General features: G+C 46.7%; 1 protein-coding gene across 4 annotated transcripts in view; it reads left to right on the forward strand.

The window, feature by feature from the left end:
* The window catches only part of GPBP1 (GC-rich promoter binding protein 1), a 50,758-nt gene extending 34,223 nt beyond the window's left edge, over positions 1–16,535 (forward strand). For 3 of the 4 annotated variants that reach the window (XM_054715372.1, XM_054715371.1, XM_054715374.1), the window contains 7 exons: positions 74–133; positions 5,651–5,835; positions 6,412–6,552; positions 8,088–8,255; positions 9,398–9,585; positions 14,341–14,443; positions 16,077–16,535. In XM_054715372.1, coding sequence (XP_054571347.1) covers positions 74–133; positions 5,651–5,835; positions 6,412–6,552; positions 8,088–8,255; positions 9,398–9,585; positions 14,341–14,443; positions 16,077–16,235 — 1,004 coding nt within the window. In that variant the 3' untranslated portion in view covers positions 16,236–16,535. The remainder of the gene's footprint in view (positions 1–73; positions 134–5,650; positions 5,836–6,411; positions 6,553–8,087; positions 8,256–9,397; positions 9,586–14,340; positions 14,444–16,076) is intronic. The other variant, XM_054715373.1, reaches the window with a different exon arrangement.
* The last annotated feature ends 4,437 nt before the right edge of the window (positions 16,536–20,972 follow it).

The following is a 20,972-nucleotide window of genomic DNA, read 5'->3' on the forward strand; positions in this document are numbered from 1 at the left end:
ACTTTTGTGAGAACCATGTGAATGGCATTGTTTTTTCTGTATTGCAAATTAGTATTTCTGCCACTCTCCCCAGGCCTACACGCCCAGACACACACATACCCAACCAAAAAAATCTCCCAAGCTCCTCTCTTAGGTATGTTTCCTTATTATTCAGTTTTTCTGGGAACAGCTGATTGCATAAGAATATAGAATCACCTGGAAGGTGTTAAATAGAGTCTCTAAGGAATTAGGAATGATTTGGATTTGATTAGAATGAAAGTACATAAAAAGTCAAGAATGTCAGCGAGCATTTGTCATATAAAATTACCTATAGATACTATTGGTATTGATCCTTTGTTAATTTAATAAGTTTAGAAATGATTTAAAGGCAAGTACATCTTTGAAAATATTGAGAATACAGTGTGTTAATACAAGGATTTTGGTTCTACTATTTCAGGGTTGGTGTAATAAGGATTTGAGCACTATAGTTGAAAGATGTTTAAAAGGAAGATGTACTCTTGACTGTGTCCTAGGTAAACTGAGAAGTGTGTCTGCATTAGAAAGAAATGGTTCATGGTGGCTTGGTTAATTGGTAAATTCCCAGTACTTCCCATAGGAATACAATGAAACTTCCATTGTATAGCACTTTATTATTCCTTTCTTGCTCCCCGCCCCCCCCCCCCCCCCCGGGTTCCCAAATACTGTTTTACCCACTGCAACATTTAAAATAGCGATTATGTTCCTGAGGAAGACATGAGAGAAATTTAGGAAAGACTTCAATTGAACCTTTTCTAGTGCTTCCTTCCAGGTAAGTAAAAATTTAATAATAGAAATGTAATGCCTATTAAAAATATATCAGTTTGTCCCTGAAATTATTTCTTATAGATCAAAAATTGCTAGAGCCTAAATATTACATCTCAATTTAAAAAAGACCTTTTGGGAAAGTAATTAAGCCATTTAAAGTATAGTTACATAAGCTTGATTCTACTTAGAAGCTAATTGGATTTACTGGGAACACCTTCATGCAGCTTGTACCCTTGACCTTAACCAGGGCCGATGTTGCTGGTGCACAGGGTTAATGCTCACTAGATCCATCTTATTTCCATTCCTTCATACTGTGAAACTAAAGCAAAGACTCAGGGTGTTTCAGTGTGCCCGCGGGAATTTTAAAATAATTTAGTCGTGTGGTTTTGTTTGGGGTGTGAGAAGAGATAAAATGATAGGTTTATTATGGTTTGTATGCAATTTGAGACATAATTAGGGACTGATTTTTGTGTTTTCAGGACTCCTACTGGCTATTTTTGTGTCGACACAACCTGTCAGCAATATGTTACTGGTAGAGCCTAACACACATGCAGTGCTTAAGAAACTGAATCATGAAAACTTGTCATTAGTAATCGACTTAAAACTTAGTCTTGTTTCAACTCAGCATTCTGTGTCTATTCCTTTATAACTTGATGGACTTATCTGATTTTTGCTCATACTTGATATACTGCTTGAGAGCATCAAGGTTCATTTTTAAGAATTTTGTTTAGCTTTCAAAATCAAAGCAAATTGGTGACTAGTTTTGTTTTTAAAAATATATATATTTCATTAATTTTTTACAGAGAAGAAGGGAGAAGGATAGAGAGTTAGAAACATCAATGAGAGCGAAACATCAATCAGCTGCCTCCTGCACACCCCCCACTGGGGATGTGCCTGCAACCAAGGCACATGCCCTTGACCGGAATCGAACCCGGGACTCTTCAGTCTGCAGGCCAACGCTCCATCCACTGAGCCAAACCGGTTAGGGCTGGTGACTAGTTTTTAAAGATGGGATATTTTCTAGAGAATTCCAATGATATTAGCCACAAGCATACAGACATGATTCCATTAAATAAGTTAGATCATGTTGAAAAGCACTGTTGGTTTTTTTTTTAAGGAACTTTGTAAGCAGGATTAAGAGAAGGGAATAATCAAATATCTTTGTAAAAGCATTATATGGGTAAATTATGTATTGAAATGACTCCACATTCCTTGATGTCCTCCTTATATGGAAACAGTTAAAATTATTCCAATGATCAAGGTTGAGAAAAGAAAGGTAAGGTGGTTTGATTGGACAACTTGCCACAAGTAAATTTTATTTGGTCAGAGTTAGAAGTATTACTTGTTCATCGTGGAAAGTGTTTTTATTTTGGAAGTGTATTTCTTTAAGCCTGTCCTTCATATGAGTAACATAGAGGACTTTGTTAAAGGAAAAGTGCCTTACCCCTGCTATTGACATAAGTTATGTTAGTTAAACTCATTTGATTAACACTCTCATACTGTTGTTGCAAAGCAAAAACAGATTTGTTCATTAAATTAAAAAATTCAAACAGCATCAATCTCTATAAAAATAATATAAACAGGCTATTTAGTTGAATAGTGTTCACAATGCCCTGGCCTGGCTCCCTTCGGGGGAGCGTCGTCCCAGGCACCATAAGGTTGTGGCTTCAATTCTGGTCAGGGCAGATACCTAGGTTGCAGGTTCCATCCCCTGCTGGGGTTCATGTGGGTCCCAACCAATGTCAGTGTTTTTCTCTCACATCAATGTTTCTTTCTCTCTTCCTTCCTCTCTCTCTAAAAAAAATCAATAAAAACATATCCTCGGGTGAGGATTAAAAAATGTGCTCACAACAGTAATTTGTTTTACTTGCCGTGGTACAGATTCTCTGAGTTTAATATTTGTATAGCATGTCTTATGTGACTCAGTTTCCTCCCCAGGTGAGTCCGAAGACTTAGTTCAGTTACTGTTTTACCCTTCACTTGGCTGTGTGCTTTTGTTCACATATAAAGTTGTTTCTTTTCACCCTCGCCAGTTTGGCTCAGTGGCTAGAGCATTGGCCCGTGGACGGGAGGGTCCTGGTTTGATTCCAGTCAAGGACTGGTACCTCAGTTGCAGGCTTTATCCCTGGCCCCATGTGCAGGAGGCAAACAATCGATGTATCTCTCTTACATTGGTGTTTCTCTCTGTCTCTCCCCCTCCCTTCCACTCTCTAAAAATCAATGTAAAAATGTCCTCAGGGTGAGGATTAACAGCAAAAAAAGAAAAAAAGAAAAAGAATAAAGTTGTTTCTTTTCTAGTCAAGGTAATGAGGAACTCCATTAAAACTGGCATCAGTGTGATGGTGAAGGCAGGGGGTCCCTGATGTCATGGGTAGTGCCCACTTACAAGCCTCTTATTCTGACAACTCAGTGTAGACTCAGTACTAGAGTTTTTCGTTGGGGAGGTAAACCTTTTGAAGAGTCTGGTTAGCAGTACTATACTATTCTCTCCAGTAGTACAGTGCAGTGTTAAGCAAATTGGCTTTGGAATGAGATGGATCTGGGCCCTAACATTAGGCCTTGTACGTATTGGTTATTTAGACTTTGGAAGATTGTACTTAATCTCTCAGAGTGAATTTTGTCATGTGTTAGATGAGGATGATCACAATAATCCTCATGAGAAAAGCATTATTAATGATTGTCTACTATGTAAAATCCTTGGTCATATAATAGGTATTTAATAAATGTTAGCTAGTTATGTTGTCCAAATCTAATAAAACAGGGAGATTCTAGTAAATTTATTAAGAGGCCAAAAAGAAAAAAAAATTTAAGTGATATGTCAAAGAATCAATTAATAAGTGATTGAAACAAAATTTTATATGGCACCTATGCAGAGAGTATAATGAAAGAAAGAATGAGAAATTAAGCATATGGCCAATTTGCTTTGTATTACATGTAACTATATATTCCTCACCTAAATTTCCCCATTTAGTTATTTAGAGAGTGGAAGGGAGGGGGAGAGAGAGCAGGGGTAGAGGAGAGAGAGAGAAACACAAATTGGTTGCTTCCCACACACACGCCTCGACTGGGGCCGTGCTTGGCGCCTGCAACTGAGGTACATGCCCTTGACCCTTCAGTCTGAAGGCCAACGCCCTAACCACCGAGCCACACCAGATAGAGCGATGTGGCAGTATTTCTCATCTTTCTTCCAAAGAATTGAGTCACTTCTACCATTGACTTTGTATGGAAGGAATAAAAGTAATTATTATATTCACAGATATTGGGAGCATGACCAACAGGATAATAAAAGAATATTGGAAATTAGTTATTGGTAGATTCCAGTTGTTTCTGAGGATGACGGGGCACTAACAATATGAAAATTCAGAGTCATGTTTGCCTTCAGCTGCCTTGAACTTCAATTGAACGAGAACACCTGCTAATGAGCCTGGTGATTGACGAGTCCTTCTCTAAGGTCACTCACTTTCTAACTCTTATGTCAGGGTTAGGGCCTGTCACCAGCACAGACCCTTTCTCTTTGAAAGAATAATCTAGAGCAAGAACCATGCCATTGCATCACGTGGGTATGACGCTGAGACGCACAGGCACCGACAGCGGGGCGATCACATGGAAGGGGTGCGAGTTCTGGGGCGTAAATGGGCCAAATACTTGGTGACTGACGATGGTTTGACTTTGGGTGGTAGGCACACAAGGCAGTGTGCAGACCATGTGTCATAAAGAAGTGCCCCTGAAGCCTATGGGTCCTGTTAACCAGTGTTCCCCCAGCAAGTTAATAAAGGTAAAAGAATAAACAATTTGGGTAGTTTCCATACAGTTTACCAATTGGCAAAGTAAATGGAAAAAGCGTAGGAGACATTGGATATGGTTTGAATCCAGTAGCTTCAACACTTCTTCACTTGGAAGGAGGATTGGAAGCCTCGGAGGATTGTGGGAGTCTCTCCCTGTCCCTGGGAGTCCTGTTTAGTTGAGGTTCTGAGATGACCCCGTAGGAAGTTGGGTTTGGTTGGTTGAGGCGGAGCATTGTCATAAAACATCTGTGCAGCTACTGCACCACAGGATCGTCTCTCAATATGCAGCACTCGCTAACTTTAATTTAGACTTTCTTGGATTTCTTTCTTCGAGTTAATTATTTTATTCTGAACTCTTTAATTATGAAACTGATGTTTTCAGAAATTTTCATTGCAATAATTGGGAACACGCTCACAGGTAACACCTGTGTGATTATACAGACATCGATCAAACTCTAGGAGTAGTTTTTCATGCTTTAGTAACTGCTGTGGTCTTGAGAAAAGCTTTTAGTTAGCAAGTGCTATTCCTAGTACTACCTTCAGAAGTAGGATTGAGTCGGTTACCCTGCACCTCATAAATGCCGTCAGTGTAGTGGTCAATAAATATTTGAATGAATTGATTGGTATGTCAAAATAGGACTCTCTCTTTCATCAGTCATAACCCAAGTAGAAATAAGTGAGAATGAAAAGGAATTAGGAAAATTCTCTTTTCAAAATGGAAAAGCGGAAAATATACTTTATATTTCAAGTTTTAAGGGCCATTGGGATGAGAATTGCGATTAAAATAAAATCTATTAGGAGCTAATCTTGCTTTGGTCATAGTTAACATCTCCAGGCTACCGTCTAGCTGAGTTCATTATCTGTGTTACTTCACATTGCTCAGTTCTCCTGTGATGTGTTCGGTTACGTTTTAGCTGTATTTCTTAAGCAGGAGTATAGCTTATACTTACTTAGCTACGTCACCCAGGAAGCAGCTGTTACGTTTTAAATACAGTCACGGCTTAGAGTATGCTATTCTTTTGGTGGTTTAATTTTATGTTAAAATTTAAACGGTAACTCCTGCTCGTGCTTTGTCTACGCAGAGTACCCTCCGAACCCCACATCTAGAGCTCCCAGGATGCTGGTCATTAAGAAAGGCAATGCCAAGGACTTGCAGCTGTCGGGGTTCCCCGCTGGAGGGAACTCCCCGTCACAGCCAGTGAAGAACGGGACTGGCCCCAGTGTTTATAAAGGCCTGGTCCCTAAGCCTGCTGCCCCGCCCACAAAAGTAAGTTCCACATGGTGAACGTTACAAGGTTTAAGTTGATATCAGTTGAATTATTTTGGGAAAATAGTGCTAGGAAATTTACACTGAATTGTTGGATTGTTTTGTTGGGAACTGACGTGTGTGTCATTAATTTTAATTATTCTTTAAATGGCATGTGTTTGTCATGTGCGTGTTTTCTTGTTTTAGTAGTAAATGAAATCTGTAATACTTGTTTTGCTAGATGCATCTATTGATATATTTGCTTAATAATATATAATGCTGTTTTCTTGGTGTACTGTTTTAGGTTTTTGAAACTCCCACTAGTGTTTTCTTGACAATAGGAAAAAAATATCATTTTAGGTTTATAAAACTGAAAAAAATTGCAGTGTAGTCAGATGTTTTTATTTGAATACCACGCTTTGATTTTATTTGTAGAAAAAGATGCAAGAGAATCATGTGGTAATGATTATGATCTAATACATAAATATTTGCTTTATGAGCCCCATGTCGTCCCCTCTATTTTATATTGTTCGCCTTTTCTCTCTCCTGTGTAATCCGTGTTTTTATAGATGCTAATGTGTGTGTGCTTTTCTTCAGCCTACACAATGGAAAAGCCAAACTAAAGAGAACAAAGCTGGGACTTCCTTCTCTCATGAGTCTGCATATGGTGTTGGCAACTTCAATGCTTTTAAGTCAACAGCCAAGAGTTTTAGTCCATCAACAACGACAGTGAAAGAGGTGCGGCCTTTACAATTGTTTCTGAGGAATGGGACGTTGTAATCACGAGTTTCATTACAGCAGCACCCACAAGTTCTTTCACAGAACTTTATCGAGATGGTTCTCCTACTTGCTGACACTTTTGAACATTAAGTAGGAATGAGTTTTAATGGAGATTTCCAAATACCCCAAAATGTAGACAAAACAATACCCATATACCCACCGACCAGAAAGACTATAATTAAGAATTAGGAAAATGACAATTTAGACATTTTTGATAAAGTTATGCATATGATATCTGAACCTCAACTGAAATGGAGGATTTGTAGGATACCATCTTCTTTAGGGGCTGAGGAAGCTTTGTTAGTGTTAACACTTAGGGGACAGAGGGAGGGAGATGAGGGGAAATGCACATTCTTGCACGGGGTGAGATGCCTGCTAAGGTAAGTATTTCTGTGTCGTTTGACCAGGTTCTGAAACTTCAATATCAGGGAGTTTTCTGACTAGTTTAGGGTCAAAATCACTTGTGACTGTACTTGTATTTGAAATGCTCTGGGCACTGTGGGAACACGTCTCATGTACTAGTTCTCCATCGTAGAACTCCAGAGCTTTGGTGGAAGGACCAGCGTTGTCAGCTGGTTGGTTAGCTGTGGCGTAGATTCATTACAGTCGTACAGACGTTTTGCTAACAGTTAAGCATTATGGTTTATTTCCATGGTTAAAAACCTGATCCAGAGTTCTAACACTGTTTCCTACTGTATCCCACTGTCAAAATGAAATACTGAAAACAAAGGGATGTCAGTACATGATTCTTTTCCCCTTCCCTCCTGCTCGTCCAAGTGTCCCCTGGTGAAATCCTACCTGATAAAGCCCTGTGTGTGCCTGCATGTAAATACATGTAAATAGATCTTATGGGAGCTGTTATTGGACCTTGAAGCTTAGAACTCTGGGGAAGACAGCATACAACTCTGCTTTTCTGTGTGTTATAGAAATGCTTAAACATTTCAGGGTTTTTAGAAATTCTATAAAATAGTATTTAAACTCCTAACTTCGAGTCATAGTTCTTTTTTTAAATATATTTCTTTCTTGATTTCAGAGAGGAAGGGAGAGGGAGAGAGAGATAGAAACATCAATGATGAGAGAGAATCATTGATCGGCTGCCTCCTGCACGCCCCCTACTGGGGATCGAGCCCACAATGTGCAGGCATGTGCCCTTGGCCGGAATCGAACCTGGGACCCTTTAGTCCGCAGGCTGAAGCTCTACCCACTGAGCCAAACCGGCTAGGGCAATAGTTAGTTCTTTGTGTTATCAGACCTTAATTGTTTCTGGGATAAGAAAGTTCTTTTTTTTTCTTTTTTGAGAAAATTCTTTTATTTACTCATCTAATGGGGTAGATAAAACATTGGGATAGAGGAAGCTCTTTGACATAGACCTGAACATCAGTTTTGTATGTGGATGAAGGTGAAAGAGGAAGTTGTGGTGGTGGTTTTGAACGTTACAGTGACATTAGCTCTCTGTTTACATATTTATCAATATTTCTGAATTTTTTTCTTAGAGTAATCGCTCCAATTCCTCTTCACCTGTTGACAAACTTAGTCAGCAGCCTCGTCTCACCAAGCTGACCCGAATGCGCACTGACAAGAAGAGCGAGTTTCTGAAAGCGCTGAAACGGGACCGCGTGGAGGAGGAGCATGAGGAGGAGAGCCACACTGGCTCCGAGAAGGTGACTCTTGGGTTGGATAATGGGTCGTTGGAGTGTTTGGGCCAGTACCAGTTAGGACCCTTGCATCAACTTCAATGACTTTTTACCTAAAGTACAGTTCTCTCATTCTGTACTTCCTGTGCAAAAATAAAATTGAAAAAATTCCTGTTCAAATATGTTTTTTGTTCTCCCCACGTTGCCTACCTTCATCCTTTGGGTTTTTGCCTTTGTTGAAAAATGTGAATATTATAGTTAATAATCTGTGTGTGTGTTTAAATATACATATTTTTTAATTGATATAAGGGAGAGGGAGGGAGATAGAAAAATCAGTGATAAGAGAATCGTCATTGGCTGCCTCTGGCCTGCCCCCTACTGGGGACTGAGCTGCAACCAGGGCATGTGCTCTGACCAGGAATCGAACCAGTGACCTCTTGGTTTCTGGGTTGATGCTCAACCACTGAGCCTTACTGGCCAGGCCATCGGATTTTATCTTATGAGAATGTCTTCTAAATTTAACTAGAGGCCCGGTGCATGAAAATTCATGCACTGGAGTGGGGGGTCCCCTCAGCCCAGCCTGCCCCATCTCACAGTCCAGGAGCCCTCAGGGGCGGGAGGTGACCTGGCGATCAGGGAAAGGCGACACCCCATCACACCTCTGCTGCTGCCACTGCCGGCAGCACAAGCCTCGGCCGGCCCTGGTTACCTGAGGCTTGGGCGGCCCTGGGCAGCTGGGCAGCCGCTATCCAAGGCTTGCCTGCACCTTGGGCCCGCCCTGGGCGCCTGAGGGTGCTGAGGGGACTGGGCGCCGCCATCTTGTGGCTGTGGGTGCCGCCATCTTTGAGGGTGTGACAGTCAATTAGCATATTTCCTCCTTATTGGCTGTGGGTGTCGTCATCTTCGAGGGCGGGGCAGTCAGCATATTCCCTCATTGGCTGTGTGTGTGGCCATCTTTGAGGACGTGGCAGTCAATTAGCACATTCCCTCCTTATTGGCTGTGGGTGCTGCCATCTTTGCGACAGCGTGAGGGTCAATTAGCATATCCCCTCTTTATTAGATAGGATGATTATAAGTATTACATTTATATTATCAACGTAAGAACTAGGATCTATTAGAGTTTTTAACAACAGTATTTTCTAACTATTCCTGAACTCCCTAAAAATCAGGATGAAGACTCATTTAATTTGCATAACAGCAATAGTACTCGCCAAGACAGAGATATAAACCGGAACTTTGATGAAAATGAAATTCCACAGGAGAACGGCAATGCCTCGGTCATTTCTCAGCAGATCATTCGGTCCTCAGCCTTCCCACAGACGGATGTTCTTTCAAGTTCCCTTGAGGCAGAACACAGGTTAGTGTTTATTTTTACTTCTCTGTATTTTTATATTCAGGGTTTTGATATTATAGAAATGCTGCGATTCATTTTTAGCAGTTTTATTGAGATGTAATTTATATGCCGTGCATTGCACACATTTTGAAAGTACAGTTCACTGACTTTTTAGTAAACTCAGAGTTGTCGTCACAGCCTAGGTTTAGGCACTTTCCACGCACCCAGAAGAACCCCGAGCCCGTCTGCCGTGGTTACTCCTCCGCTTCTCTGCCGTAGGCAGCCCGATCTACTTCCTCTATCTGTACATCTGCCTTTTCTGTTATTGTATACTAGAAGCCCGGTGCACGAAATTCGTGCACGGCGGGGGGTTGTCCCTCAGCCCAGCCTGTACCCTCTCCAATCTGGGACTCCTGGAGGGATGGATGTCCGACTGCCCGTTTAGGCCTCATCCTGGTGGGATCGGGCCTAAACGGGCAGTCGGACATCCCTCTCACAATCCAGGACTGCTGGCTCCCAACTGCTTGCCTGCCTGCCTTCCTGATTGCCCCTAACCGCTTCTGCCTACCAGCCTGATCACCCCCTAACCACTCCGCTGCCAGCCTGGTTGATGCTTAACTGCTCCCCTGCCAGCCTGTTTGCCCCCAACTTCCCTCCTCTGCCAGCCTGGTCACCCCTAACTGCCCTCTCCTGCAGGGTTGATCACCTCCAACTGCCCTCCCTTGCAAGCCTGGTCCCTCTCAACTGCCCTCCCTTGCAGGCCTGGTCCCTTACAACTGCCCTCCCTTGCAGGCCGGGTGCCTCACAACTGCCCTCTCCTGCTGGCCATCTTGTAGTGGCCATCTTGTGTCCACATGGGGGCAGGATCTTTGACCACATGGAGGCAGCTATATTGTGTGTTGCAGTGATGATCAGTCTGTATATTACTCTTTTATTAGATAGGATAGAGGCCTGGTACAGGGGTGGGGGCCAGCTGGTTTGCCCTGAAGGGTGTCCCGGATCAGGGTGGGGTTCCCTTGGGGCGTGGGGCGGCCTGAGCGAGGGGCCTGTGGTGGTTTGCAGGCTGGCCACGCCTCCTGGCAACCCAAGGGGAGGCCCTGGTATCTAGAATTTATTTTCCTTCTACAATTGAAACTTTGTAGCCTGGAGCGGAGCCAAGCCTGGGGCTCCCTCCGGGGCGGCAGCCATTTCTGTGGCAGTTAATTCACCTTCTACAATTGAAACTTTGTAGCCTTAAGCGGGTGAGCCCGGCCAGGGTGTGCGGCCAGGGTGTGCGGAAAGCTTTGCTTCCCCTGTTGCCACTGGCAACCCTGGCCTGCTCTCTCAAGCTCCATTCTGCCACCATTTGTTTGAATTTGTTTACCTTCAATAATTGAAACTTTGTAGCTTGAGTGGAGGCTTAGGCCTGCAACGGCTATGGAAAGCTTGGCTTCCTCTGTTACCTGGGAAACCTTGTTCTCTGTGGCTGTAGCCATCTTGGATGGGGTTAATTTGCATAGTCGCCCTGATTGGCTGGTGGGCGTGGCTTACGTAGCAGAGTGATGTTTAATTTGCATATTATCATTTTATTAGAGAGGATAAGCGGAATCTTAAGCATTTGTCCTTTATGTCTGGCTTCTTAGCATGTTTTCTAGGTCCATAGACCCAATAGCACGTGTCACTTCTGTGCTCCTTGTCTTGCCTCTGGTGCTCCGTACGGCTCTGCTGTTCATGGGCTGACGGGATTGGGCTGTTGGTACCTTGTGCGTTTTGTGAATCGTGCTGTGAGCATCCCTGTCACAGTTCTGTATGTCTGTACGGGCATGCTTTTATTTCTTTTGGGTAGACGCCTAGGCGTGGAATCGCTGGGACTGTGCTTGCATTTTGAGAAACTGCCAAACTCTTTCCACTCGTTCGAGTGCGACTTGACATTCTCATCAGCATTGTGCGAAGAGGCCAGTTTCCCCAGGGTCTCAGGGACACTTGAGACGGTCCATCATTTTTGTCACAGCCATTCTGATGGACATGGAACGATAACCATGTGTGCGTGCGCACGCGCGTGTGTACACACCCATATTTCAGAGAGGAAGAGGGGAGGGAGAGAGAAACATCATTGATGGGCTGCCTCCTGCACGCCCCCTACTGGAGATCGAGCCCACAACCCAGGCATGTACCCTTGACAGGAATTGAACCCAGGACCCTTCAGTTCGCAGGCCAGTGCTCCGTCCACTGAGCCACACCGGCCAGGGCTCTTGTGTTTTTTAATGTGCACTTGCATAATGACCAACAGTGTTGAGCATTTTTTATGTGTACTTATTAGCCATTTGTACATCTTCATGGGAGAAATATTTGTTAAACTTCCTTATCCGTTGTTAAATTGCATTATTTGTCTTACTGGGTTTAAGAGTTATTTATATATTTTGGATATAAGTTTCTTACATATACTAGTATAACTAGAGGCCTGATGCATGAAATTCATGCAAGAGTAGGCCTTCCTTCCCCCGGCTGCCAGCTCCGGCTTCCCTCCGGGCCCCGGGCCCCGGGCCCCGGGCTTCCCTCGCAGCCCCGGCTTCATCTGGAAGGACGTCAGGTTATTAAATTGGTACAGAAACACACACCACCATGAAGGGAGGAATTACGGCACCAAACTCTCCACCTCTGTTGCACTTAGGATTGATCAGATTCCTATTCACTCTACAGTTTCCCTTTAAACGCTTTGTTCCAGATGTGCGTGTACTTTTTCAACACGAGATAGAATTCTTAAGTGTATTGGTCCGATTTCTTTTTAATGACTGAAGAATTATAACTACTAAAGCAATGAAAAGATAATTTATGCACTTACATTTTCTATTTGTGTCACTATAATTGCTTTGTATAAACTGAATTGTTTTTCCACTGAAAATTCTCAAATCCTCTGGGACCAGGCTCAGTGTGAGGTGATAGCGTTAAAGCCCAATCGACCTGACTTTTTTTGGTTTATTGCCAGTTCGCCTGGAACTTAACTGAATTCTAGGGCAGGAGGGAACTGGGCTATACTACGGCAGGATAACTTTTTAAAAGTTTACTTTTTAATTTCAACTTAACCCAAGCGCCACGAGGACAGACACTTGGTCCATTTTGCTCAGTACTGTGCTCAGCACCTGGCACTCCCTGTGTGCTCAGCTTCGCTACACGAAGGAGCAGCAGCAGTGCCAGGGCCTCTGCCTGCGCCGACACTGCTGAGGGTGCTGGTTCCCATGTGGGAGACGGGTGTTTGGAGTGAGTGCCTACCTCGCTTGTTCTAGGGGCCGTGGATGGAATAGCTTGACAAGCTCTAAGTCCTTCATGGAATTAGAGAGGACCTTGTTAAGATAGATTTCTAATCGTGGGGGAACACAAGGTTATTATTACTGGTTTTGTTTGTTCGTGCCTTCTTTCAAGATCATTTGTTTTGAAAGCTATTCCAGAAATAGTCATCAATTACAGTCTGGGAATAAGGGCACGGAGGAGAAAATGGGCAGTTAGGAACCTGGACTTCTGTGACATGGAAATAATTTGTTCCATCTGCATTGTTCAGGTTTTAACAGTGAAACCAGTGAAAGTGAAAATCTAGCAAAAGCAGTTAGAGTAGTCTGACCTATAGACTCCGGACTGGGTGGCATTGGGATGGAGGAGAGGTTAGAGGTGAAGACAGTGCATTGGAAGGAAATGTTAAGTGGTGAAAGGAATGAGAGAAATAGTAATTAGTTAATTATGACTGTGACCTTTTGGTCCAGAGGCGGTATATACTAACTGGAGAGGCAAAACGCCAGATCTCTGTTTCCTTCTCTGCTATCAAGTAGGCAAGATGTTTTACTTACGTAATCTTAAGTCTTTATCTGTAAAACCCAGGTCTAGTGTTCATTTTTATTTAGAATCTGACACCGATATTCTATGAGGTTGTTTAAAAAGGCATACAAGTCTACAACATAGCTAATTTGTTGCAGGCTCCAGTTGAGAGAGATGATAGGTGTAATTAGGAGTAACAGATACTTAAGACATAGAATTAATTTTTAAGAAGTACAGTCAGATCCGCGTAAAACATGTCTATCTGGAAAAGAAGCGTTGAAGTCCCTGAGCCAGGTGCGCGGCTCTGGCGGGGTGTTTCGCGTTTGCCAGTTAGAGAGATGGTGGGGTCACGCTGGTCTTTTCTTGCCCGATGTGCCTAAGATGAAGGCCTTCTCTTTAAAAACTGGAAGGAAAGGAGAATAATAACCACAGTAGTCGTCGTGCTTAGATCCTGGTGGACGCTTGTAAGACAGCCCTCTCTGTTGCTACAGAGCAGCACGCCCGTGCACATTGCTTAGGTGCTGAGGAGGGTGACGGGCATGCACGAGAGATGGTATCAGCGGGCAGATAAGTTATAAAGTGCACATGAGGGCAAGATGCCCCGTCTTTTCTTTTTAAAGTAGAAAACCTGGTGATGAGCCAGAATAGAATGAACTGTGGTGGTGGTAGAGCAAATGGGTCAGAAATTGGTTTAATTTTGGTTCACGAAGTTAGCAAATTTGAAGTTTCTAGACTGGAGTGCCTTTTGCAAGTTTCCAGCCTAGAGAACCTCGGACACCAGGAATTAAGCAGTTCACTCTGGTCTTATTCTCTAAGATGCCTTATTGGGCTTAATCTCCTCTGTTTATTCACTTTCAGAAAGACTCCAAAGCATAAGCTCAGGTCCTTTTTTAATGCGCTAGTATTTTGAGGACTTTGTAGAGTGGTTCATGTTTTCTCCATGACATAAATGGGTACAGCTTTGAATTTATTAATTCCCCCCTTATTTTTCAGATTGTTAAAGGAGATGGGCTGGCAAGAAGACAGTGAAAACGATGAAACGTGTGCTCCCTTAACTGAGGATGAAATGAGAGAATTCCAAGTTATTAGTGAGCAGGTAGGAAGACCCGAATCAGACAGCAGTTCACTTCCGATTGCCTTTTCTCAATCATAACAATGGATTTAAAAAGAACATTTTTGGGGGCTTGGGGGTGTTACACAGTTTTCTCCAGGAATTTATTGGATATCACATTATAGGTCATCATCAATATAAATATATCGATGTCTTTGTCATCAGATCAGAAGAACAGAGAGATTACATTCTATTGCTCTCCAACCCAGTGGGCACAAAATTTTTATCAGTTAATTATTTTGTTATCAGTAGGGTTGTATCTGCCCATCCTAGTCATCGCAAGATTTTACAACCAATTACCTTGGTCAGGCAATATGATACAATCCTTGAAACTACCACCGTATGCTATTGGCGCCTGGTGAATGTCTCCTAATGCCTTTCTTTACATTCAAAGCCAAGCCTTCCAGCAGATGATGCACAAAGTGGTAAATGCAGTCCGTGGGCTCCTGCTCCCCAAACAGCAATAGGCCTGGGTGTGTAGGCTGCACCATCCAGGCGTGTGGAGTGCCCGCTGGTGTTTACACAGCAGTGACGGCACCTAATGGTGCCTTCTTGAGAACATCCCGCCATTGACGCGTGACTGAATATAGTGGTATAGCACCCCCCCCCCCCAAGTCTCTCCTCATCCCCCCGTCTTCAGTTCTCTCCCTCTGGAAGAGGGTCCTATAAACAGTTCCAGATTGAGCCTTACTACATAGCTGACGTGGCCGGTAAAGGTGTGCTTAGAGATTTTGATGGAAGTTCCCAGTGTCAAACGTTTTTATGAAAGAAAGGTAAAAGACTGAAGTTAGTAGAATGTACATTGTTACTGTTGTTCGTTATTAATTTAACTTTGTATCTTTCAATAGTTTCTGATTTGGGACAGCCCCTTCCCAGGCCCCATAGGTGATCTAATGAGCTCCAATTTCTCATTTTCAGAAATAGAAACCAAATGTTTCTAGTTCTTAATCTCTGTGGTTAAGCAAAGGGCGGGCTCTGTTTTACTTCGTTGTTCTTGTACGCTTCCTTTCTGTGTCCCTCCGTTGGAACACCGCGTACTCGAGTCGTTCGTACTCTTCTTACTCCGCCACGTGTGAGCGAGGCAGACGCGCCTGCGCGTACCCCAGGTGGTCAGAGCCGAGGGGCTGCTGGCTCCACGCGGGCAGCATCGCGGCGTCTGGTCCCCTCTCCTCGGTGGTGTGGATTCGTTCCTAGGAGATCTTTTGTTAGGTCAGTTGGATCAGTCACTTAGCTGTATTCAACTAGTTTTCCAGAAACGATGTCGTAATCTGTGGACTTCACAGTTTTAACTTATTGTATTCATGGTTACATTTAATTATTACTCTGTTCTTTTTTAAAAATATATTTTTATTGATTTCAGAGAGGGAGGGAGAGAGAGAGAAACATCAGTGATGAGAGAGAATCATGGATCGGCTGCCTCCTGCACGCCCCCCACTGGGGATTGAGCCTGCAACCCGGATATGTGCCCTTGACCGAAATCGAACCCGGGACCTTTCAGTCCGCCGGCCAGTGCTCTATCCACTGAGCCACACCAGCCAGGGCTATCACACAGTTCTTAACTTGATAGGAACTCTTGGAGCATAGTGTATTTAATTTTTTTTTGTTTTTGGCATTTTAGTTGCAGAAGAATGGTCTGAGGAAAAATGGTATTTTGAAAAATGGCCTGATCTGTGACTTCAAGTTTGGACCCTGGAAAAGCAGCACTTTCCACCCCACGATCGAGAACGACGACACGGAGACGAGCAGCAGCGACACGTCCGATGACGACGACGTGTGAGGCCCGGCCCCTCAGTTCCGTATGGCCCGTCGTCCTCACGCAGCCGGTGGAGTGTCCGTGAAGAACTATAATTTATGTAGTAAAACGCCCGTTAGAGGAGTTTTTGGGGGACTTCAGTCTGAAGAAAACCAAGAAGGTGGTGTTGGGCTGTGTGAACTTTCTCTTTGTACATGGATGTTGTAGAAATGAGACTGTGGTGGACCAGCGTGGACTCATCACCGCAGCGTTTCTCTGACTAGCAATGTGACGATGTAACAGATGAGATGTTCTCATTTAATAATAAAAAATTGTGTAATGTTTTGCAAAGCTTCTGTCTTAAAATGTCCGGGTCTTAAGAGAAAAGGCAGCTTACACTGTTTGCTTGCAGAGCCTCTCTCCGTACAATGGGAATCCTCACCCCACTTTGTGCCCCACCCCAAAGACAATGTAGCATGTCGGCCAAACTGGAGCAAGTGCACTCAGACATTAACTCAGCTCCGCTGTCGTCCTAGTCACCTTCTAAAGCATACGTTGCTCTTAGCCATTGTAGTTCCGTACCTACTACAGGAAAGACTCGCCACACTTCCTTCCAAATTTTAAGACGTGGTTTTCCAGAGCTTTATTTGGGGATGTTGTGAGACCAGGGTTTTCAGAGCGGATGGGAAGACTTGTTGTGGGAAAACTTATTTTGATAAATTATTACGTGAGCAGAAAAGCTGATCACGCTGACTGGATCTGTCCCAACATGGAAATAAACTGGATTTTCAGAACCTGCCGTGCTCTGTGGTGTTACGGGGTTGGTCTCCACAGCGCTGCTCAGTCCCAGCGGCCACTTGGTCCAGGGCGCCGCCGTCTTCCGCGTTTAGGAAAAGAGGTTGGGAACAGCCTTTGGTTACCCGCGGCTTCACGCGTCCAATGACGGCACCCCTGTTTGCATCCCACATCGATTTTAGGTCATTTCTGTTCCTCTGCTGCTGGGAGGGGAGGTTTGTATTTTTATTTTTTCTCTGGTGTGCCCACATTTCTGTGTCCGCCTCCCTCCCCACGCCCGTGCTTACGTATGTTCTCATGGTAAAGAGCACAGTCTACAGCAAAAACGTCCCCGGTTTCACGTCAGGTTGAGCTCCTCCTCAGAGTTCCTTTTTTGAAATTGCGTTTTCAGAAGACTTCTGTGTTTTTGCTGTTTCCACCCCAATATCCTGCCTAGATAACAGTCCATGCGTCTGTGACGCCATGTTCCCTTTCCACTCGCTCCCACGTGTGCACTCCTGCCTAGACTCCTCAGTTTTTACCAGGAGCCAGGTTTACTTGTCCACGCCGAGTGGTGGTGAGGGTATTAAAGCAACACAACACGGTTTCATCCCACAGAACCTGCGTGGGTGAGTTACAAAGTACTAGTCATTGTTCTCTTTTCGGAATATATCACCGGCCACCGCCAGCCCAGCCCCTCGTGCAGTGCTGGCCACGCGGAGCCCCGTGGCTGCTGCGGCTCCTAGCCTCAGCCCCACCGCGTGTCTGCGCTCGGCTCGCACTTGGGTTAATGAAACCTACCAGATGCAAAAGGTATTTGCCAGCACAAAAGGGACCCGAGAACCGTGGCTTCCGTTTAAAATGTCCCTGTCGTGCTTTCTAAAAGCTTCCAGAGAAGATGTGTTTTCCGTTCCTGGCGTCCTGCCTTCGCTGCAGGGTTCTTGGCCCTCGTCCCCTCTCAGCAGTTCACGGGGTGCTGGGCGGTGCCGGGCTGTGGTTGGGGTTCACAGGTGCGGCAGCAGCTCAGCGGCCTGGTCCTCCGTCCCTGCGAGCGGGCTCTGACTCGCCATCTCGGGAGCGGGCGGCGGCTGGACCGGGCTTGAAGGGAGGGTGCCCACAAGCACGGGAAGCAGCTAAGTTGTGCATCTCGCGTGGAAACGCTGGCCTCGGGCCACGGAGGCCAGAGGCACCATCTACTTCAAATTCGTTTTTTTGTGCCAAGTTTTTCTTTAATACAAACCGCTTTATCGCAGCATAAATTATACAAAATTCACATTGAAGGCATGTCGTTTGGCAAGTGTTGACCGGTGAAGCATCACGGCCGTCGGGTAGTGAACGTGTCCCCCCCCCCCCCCCCCTTTACAATCCCTCCTCCCCCCCAGTGTTTTTTTGGGGGGTATGGAATGTGTGTGCAAAACTTCCTGTAATGGGTTTAAAGTAGCATTTCAAAAAGTATTTTATGTTTTGTATTAGTAGGATAATTTTTATTTCCATAAACATTTCTGTTACAGTTGAAGCAAATAGAAGTGTTAACAATGGTCAGGTTTGTGATGACATCAGACTTCAGGAACAGTCAGAGCTCGGGGTTGAAGGGCCTGGAACCTCACAACGTGGAGGACCTTGGGAGGTGTTTGTGGTGTTGGTCTCAGAACACGCGCTCATCTAAGCGTGTGAAGGGCCGAGGGCATGTCCTGAACCCCCTGTTCGGACCTCGGCTCCCCCCACCGTAGGGAAGTGGAACCTCACAGTCGGCTCCTCTATCTCCAGCCTCCTGCTCACAGGCTTCAAAAGGCGCTTTACCGACATGCGCTGGCGGCAGGGTTTAGACGCCCGGCTTAGGAACGGCGCACACGTGCTCCGGCTGGCGTGCCCAGGGCTAGACCCTGCACGCGGAAGGGTCCCGGTTTGAGTCCGGTTTGAGTCCGTCCCGGGCACAGGCCCTTGCTGCCGGCTCGATCCCAGTAGAGGGCGTGCAGGAGGCAGCCCGCGCTCTCCCCTCCCCGTGCCTCTCCCTCTCCCTGTGGCTCTCCTGCCGGGGCCGCAGGTGCTGATTGACGGAGGCCACGGAGGGAGGGTGCTGGCTCCGGTGCCTGTGCCACGGGAGCAAACCCAGCTCAGCCTGTAAGCGCCTCAAGCTCAGGAAAGCCAACGCCGAGGACGCCCGGCCGCAGGCTGCCCCTGGGCCGGCCCGGCACCGTCTCCGTGTCCCGTCCCCGCTCCTGTCCACAGAGCCCGGCCACTCCTGGTCTGGTGGCCACGGGGAGGGGTCGCCCGTCACTGTCAGGAGGGTCAGGGTGCAGATCCCCAGCAGCGTCTCCCGGTGCCTGGCTCTGGCCGGGTCAGAGGAAAGGCCCGGCTGGGACCTCACTCCTGCCGGGATTCCAGAGTTCAAGTGGGAGCTGCCGATGCCAGGCTCTCCTTCTCGAGAGACAAGGGAGATCTGACGGGACTCAGGGAGAAACGGACCCCGGAGCGGGGCTGGCAGGGAGGGTGGGCAGCCCCCCCCCCCCCAGGAGAGGCCTCCTCGCCGCCTCTGCCAGGAGACCTGACTCTTTGAACCCGTTCCCGTGCTCAGCGGCTCTCACCCTGACAGTGCAGTGGGGCTCAGGACTGACTCTGCACCCCGCTCCTGGGAATCACGGTGGCTAGCGGCCTCGCTCAGGGGGAGGATCACCGGGTGGAGGTGGGCCAGACGCTGCGGAGGGGCGTGGCGGTGCCTGGCTCTGGTCTGAGTCCTCCCGGCTCCCGCCTCCTGATGAGAGCCAGCTCTGCCCAGGCCCTTGTCCGTGTGTGACGAGAAGCCGGGCCTGTCACTGGGCGCAGCCTGACTCCCCTCCCCGGCCGCAGCCGCAGCCGGGCCGCTGTTCTCTGGGCGATGGGGATGGAAAGCAAACCCTAATAAGGGGTTCGTTCAGCTGTTTTCATAAAAGAGAATGGACACCAGGGGGCAGCAAACCCCCGCCCAAGGGCCTGCAGACACTCCGTAGGCAAAGGACTGTCTGCTCAGCAGGACCTGGGTCTCTCCGTGTTCCTGGGCCCGGGCCCCCGGGAAGCTGTGGGCAGACCACCCCCCGGGCGGACCGAGCCCCCGGGTCTTCTCCCGAGACAGGGACACAGCTTCTTTGGAGGAGTAAGTGAGGAGGTGGATTCCTGCGTCTTTTTTCAGAGATCTGATTTTTATTTATTTTGTTTGTTGTTCACCCTCACCGAGGGTTTTCTCCATTGATGTTGAGAGAGCGTGGAAGGGAGAGAAACGTCGATGTGAGAGAAACACATCGATTGGTTGCCTCCTGCGTGTGCCCCGACCAGGGCTGGGGCACCTGCAACCGAGGTACATGCCCTTGACTGGAATCGAACCCGGGGACCCTTCAGTCCGAGGGCCGATGCTCTATCCACTGAGCCACACGGGCCAGGGCGGATGCTGCATCCTGAGGCTGAGGGGCTGGAGGTCCCCTCCCGGGCCCCTCGGTTCACAGGGTCAGCTGAGGCCCTCACAGGGGACAGGACCCGGAAGCGGAACCAGGCCCATGTCCTCTGCGACCCGGGTAACGTCTCACTAGAACCTTCCGAGGCCGTCACGCCGGCCAGCGGGCGCGTCTGTCCTCATGCGAGTGGTGCGTCCTGTGGGGGCTCCTGGGGGCCCCGGAGGGGGAAGGCTGTAGGAGGAGGGTTGCAGTGTTGCTCTCCCGTGACCCGTGTGACCTTGAGTGGTCACATGACCTCTACTTCCTCATTTGTGAAATAGGGGAGTTCCCTGGAAGTGCACCCCTGACTCTGACCCCAGGTTCCCAGGCCCGTCCTGGGCTGGGCTCCTGGCGTGTGTGTTTGCGGGGGGCGGAGGGGGGTGCTGGAGCTCCCCGGGGCTGAGGGTGAGGACTGGAAGCTATAAAGCCGCAGCCCTAACCATGACCCCTGACGCAGGGCGGGCAGGCTGTCCTCGGGCCGGCGGGGCCTGGCGGTTTCCCTGCACCTGGTCTCGCTTTCACTTCCAGGAACCACAGCGACGGG

Source organism: Eptesicus fuscus, chromosome 4 (assembly GCF_027574615.1).
Source record: "Eptesicus fuscus isolate TK198812 chromosome 4, DD_ASM_mEF_20220401, whole genome shotgun sequence".
Taxonomy (NCBI): Eukaryota; Metazoa; Chordata; class Mammalia; order Chiroptera; family Vespertilionidae; genus Eptesicus; species Eptesicus fuscus.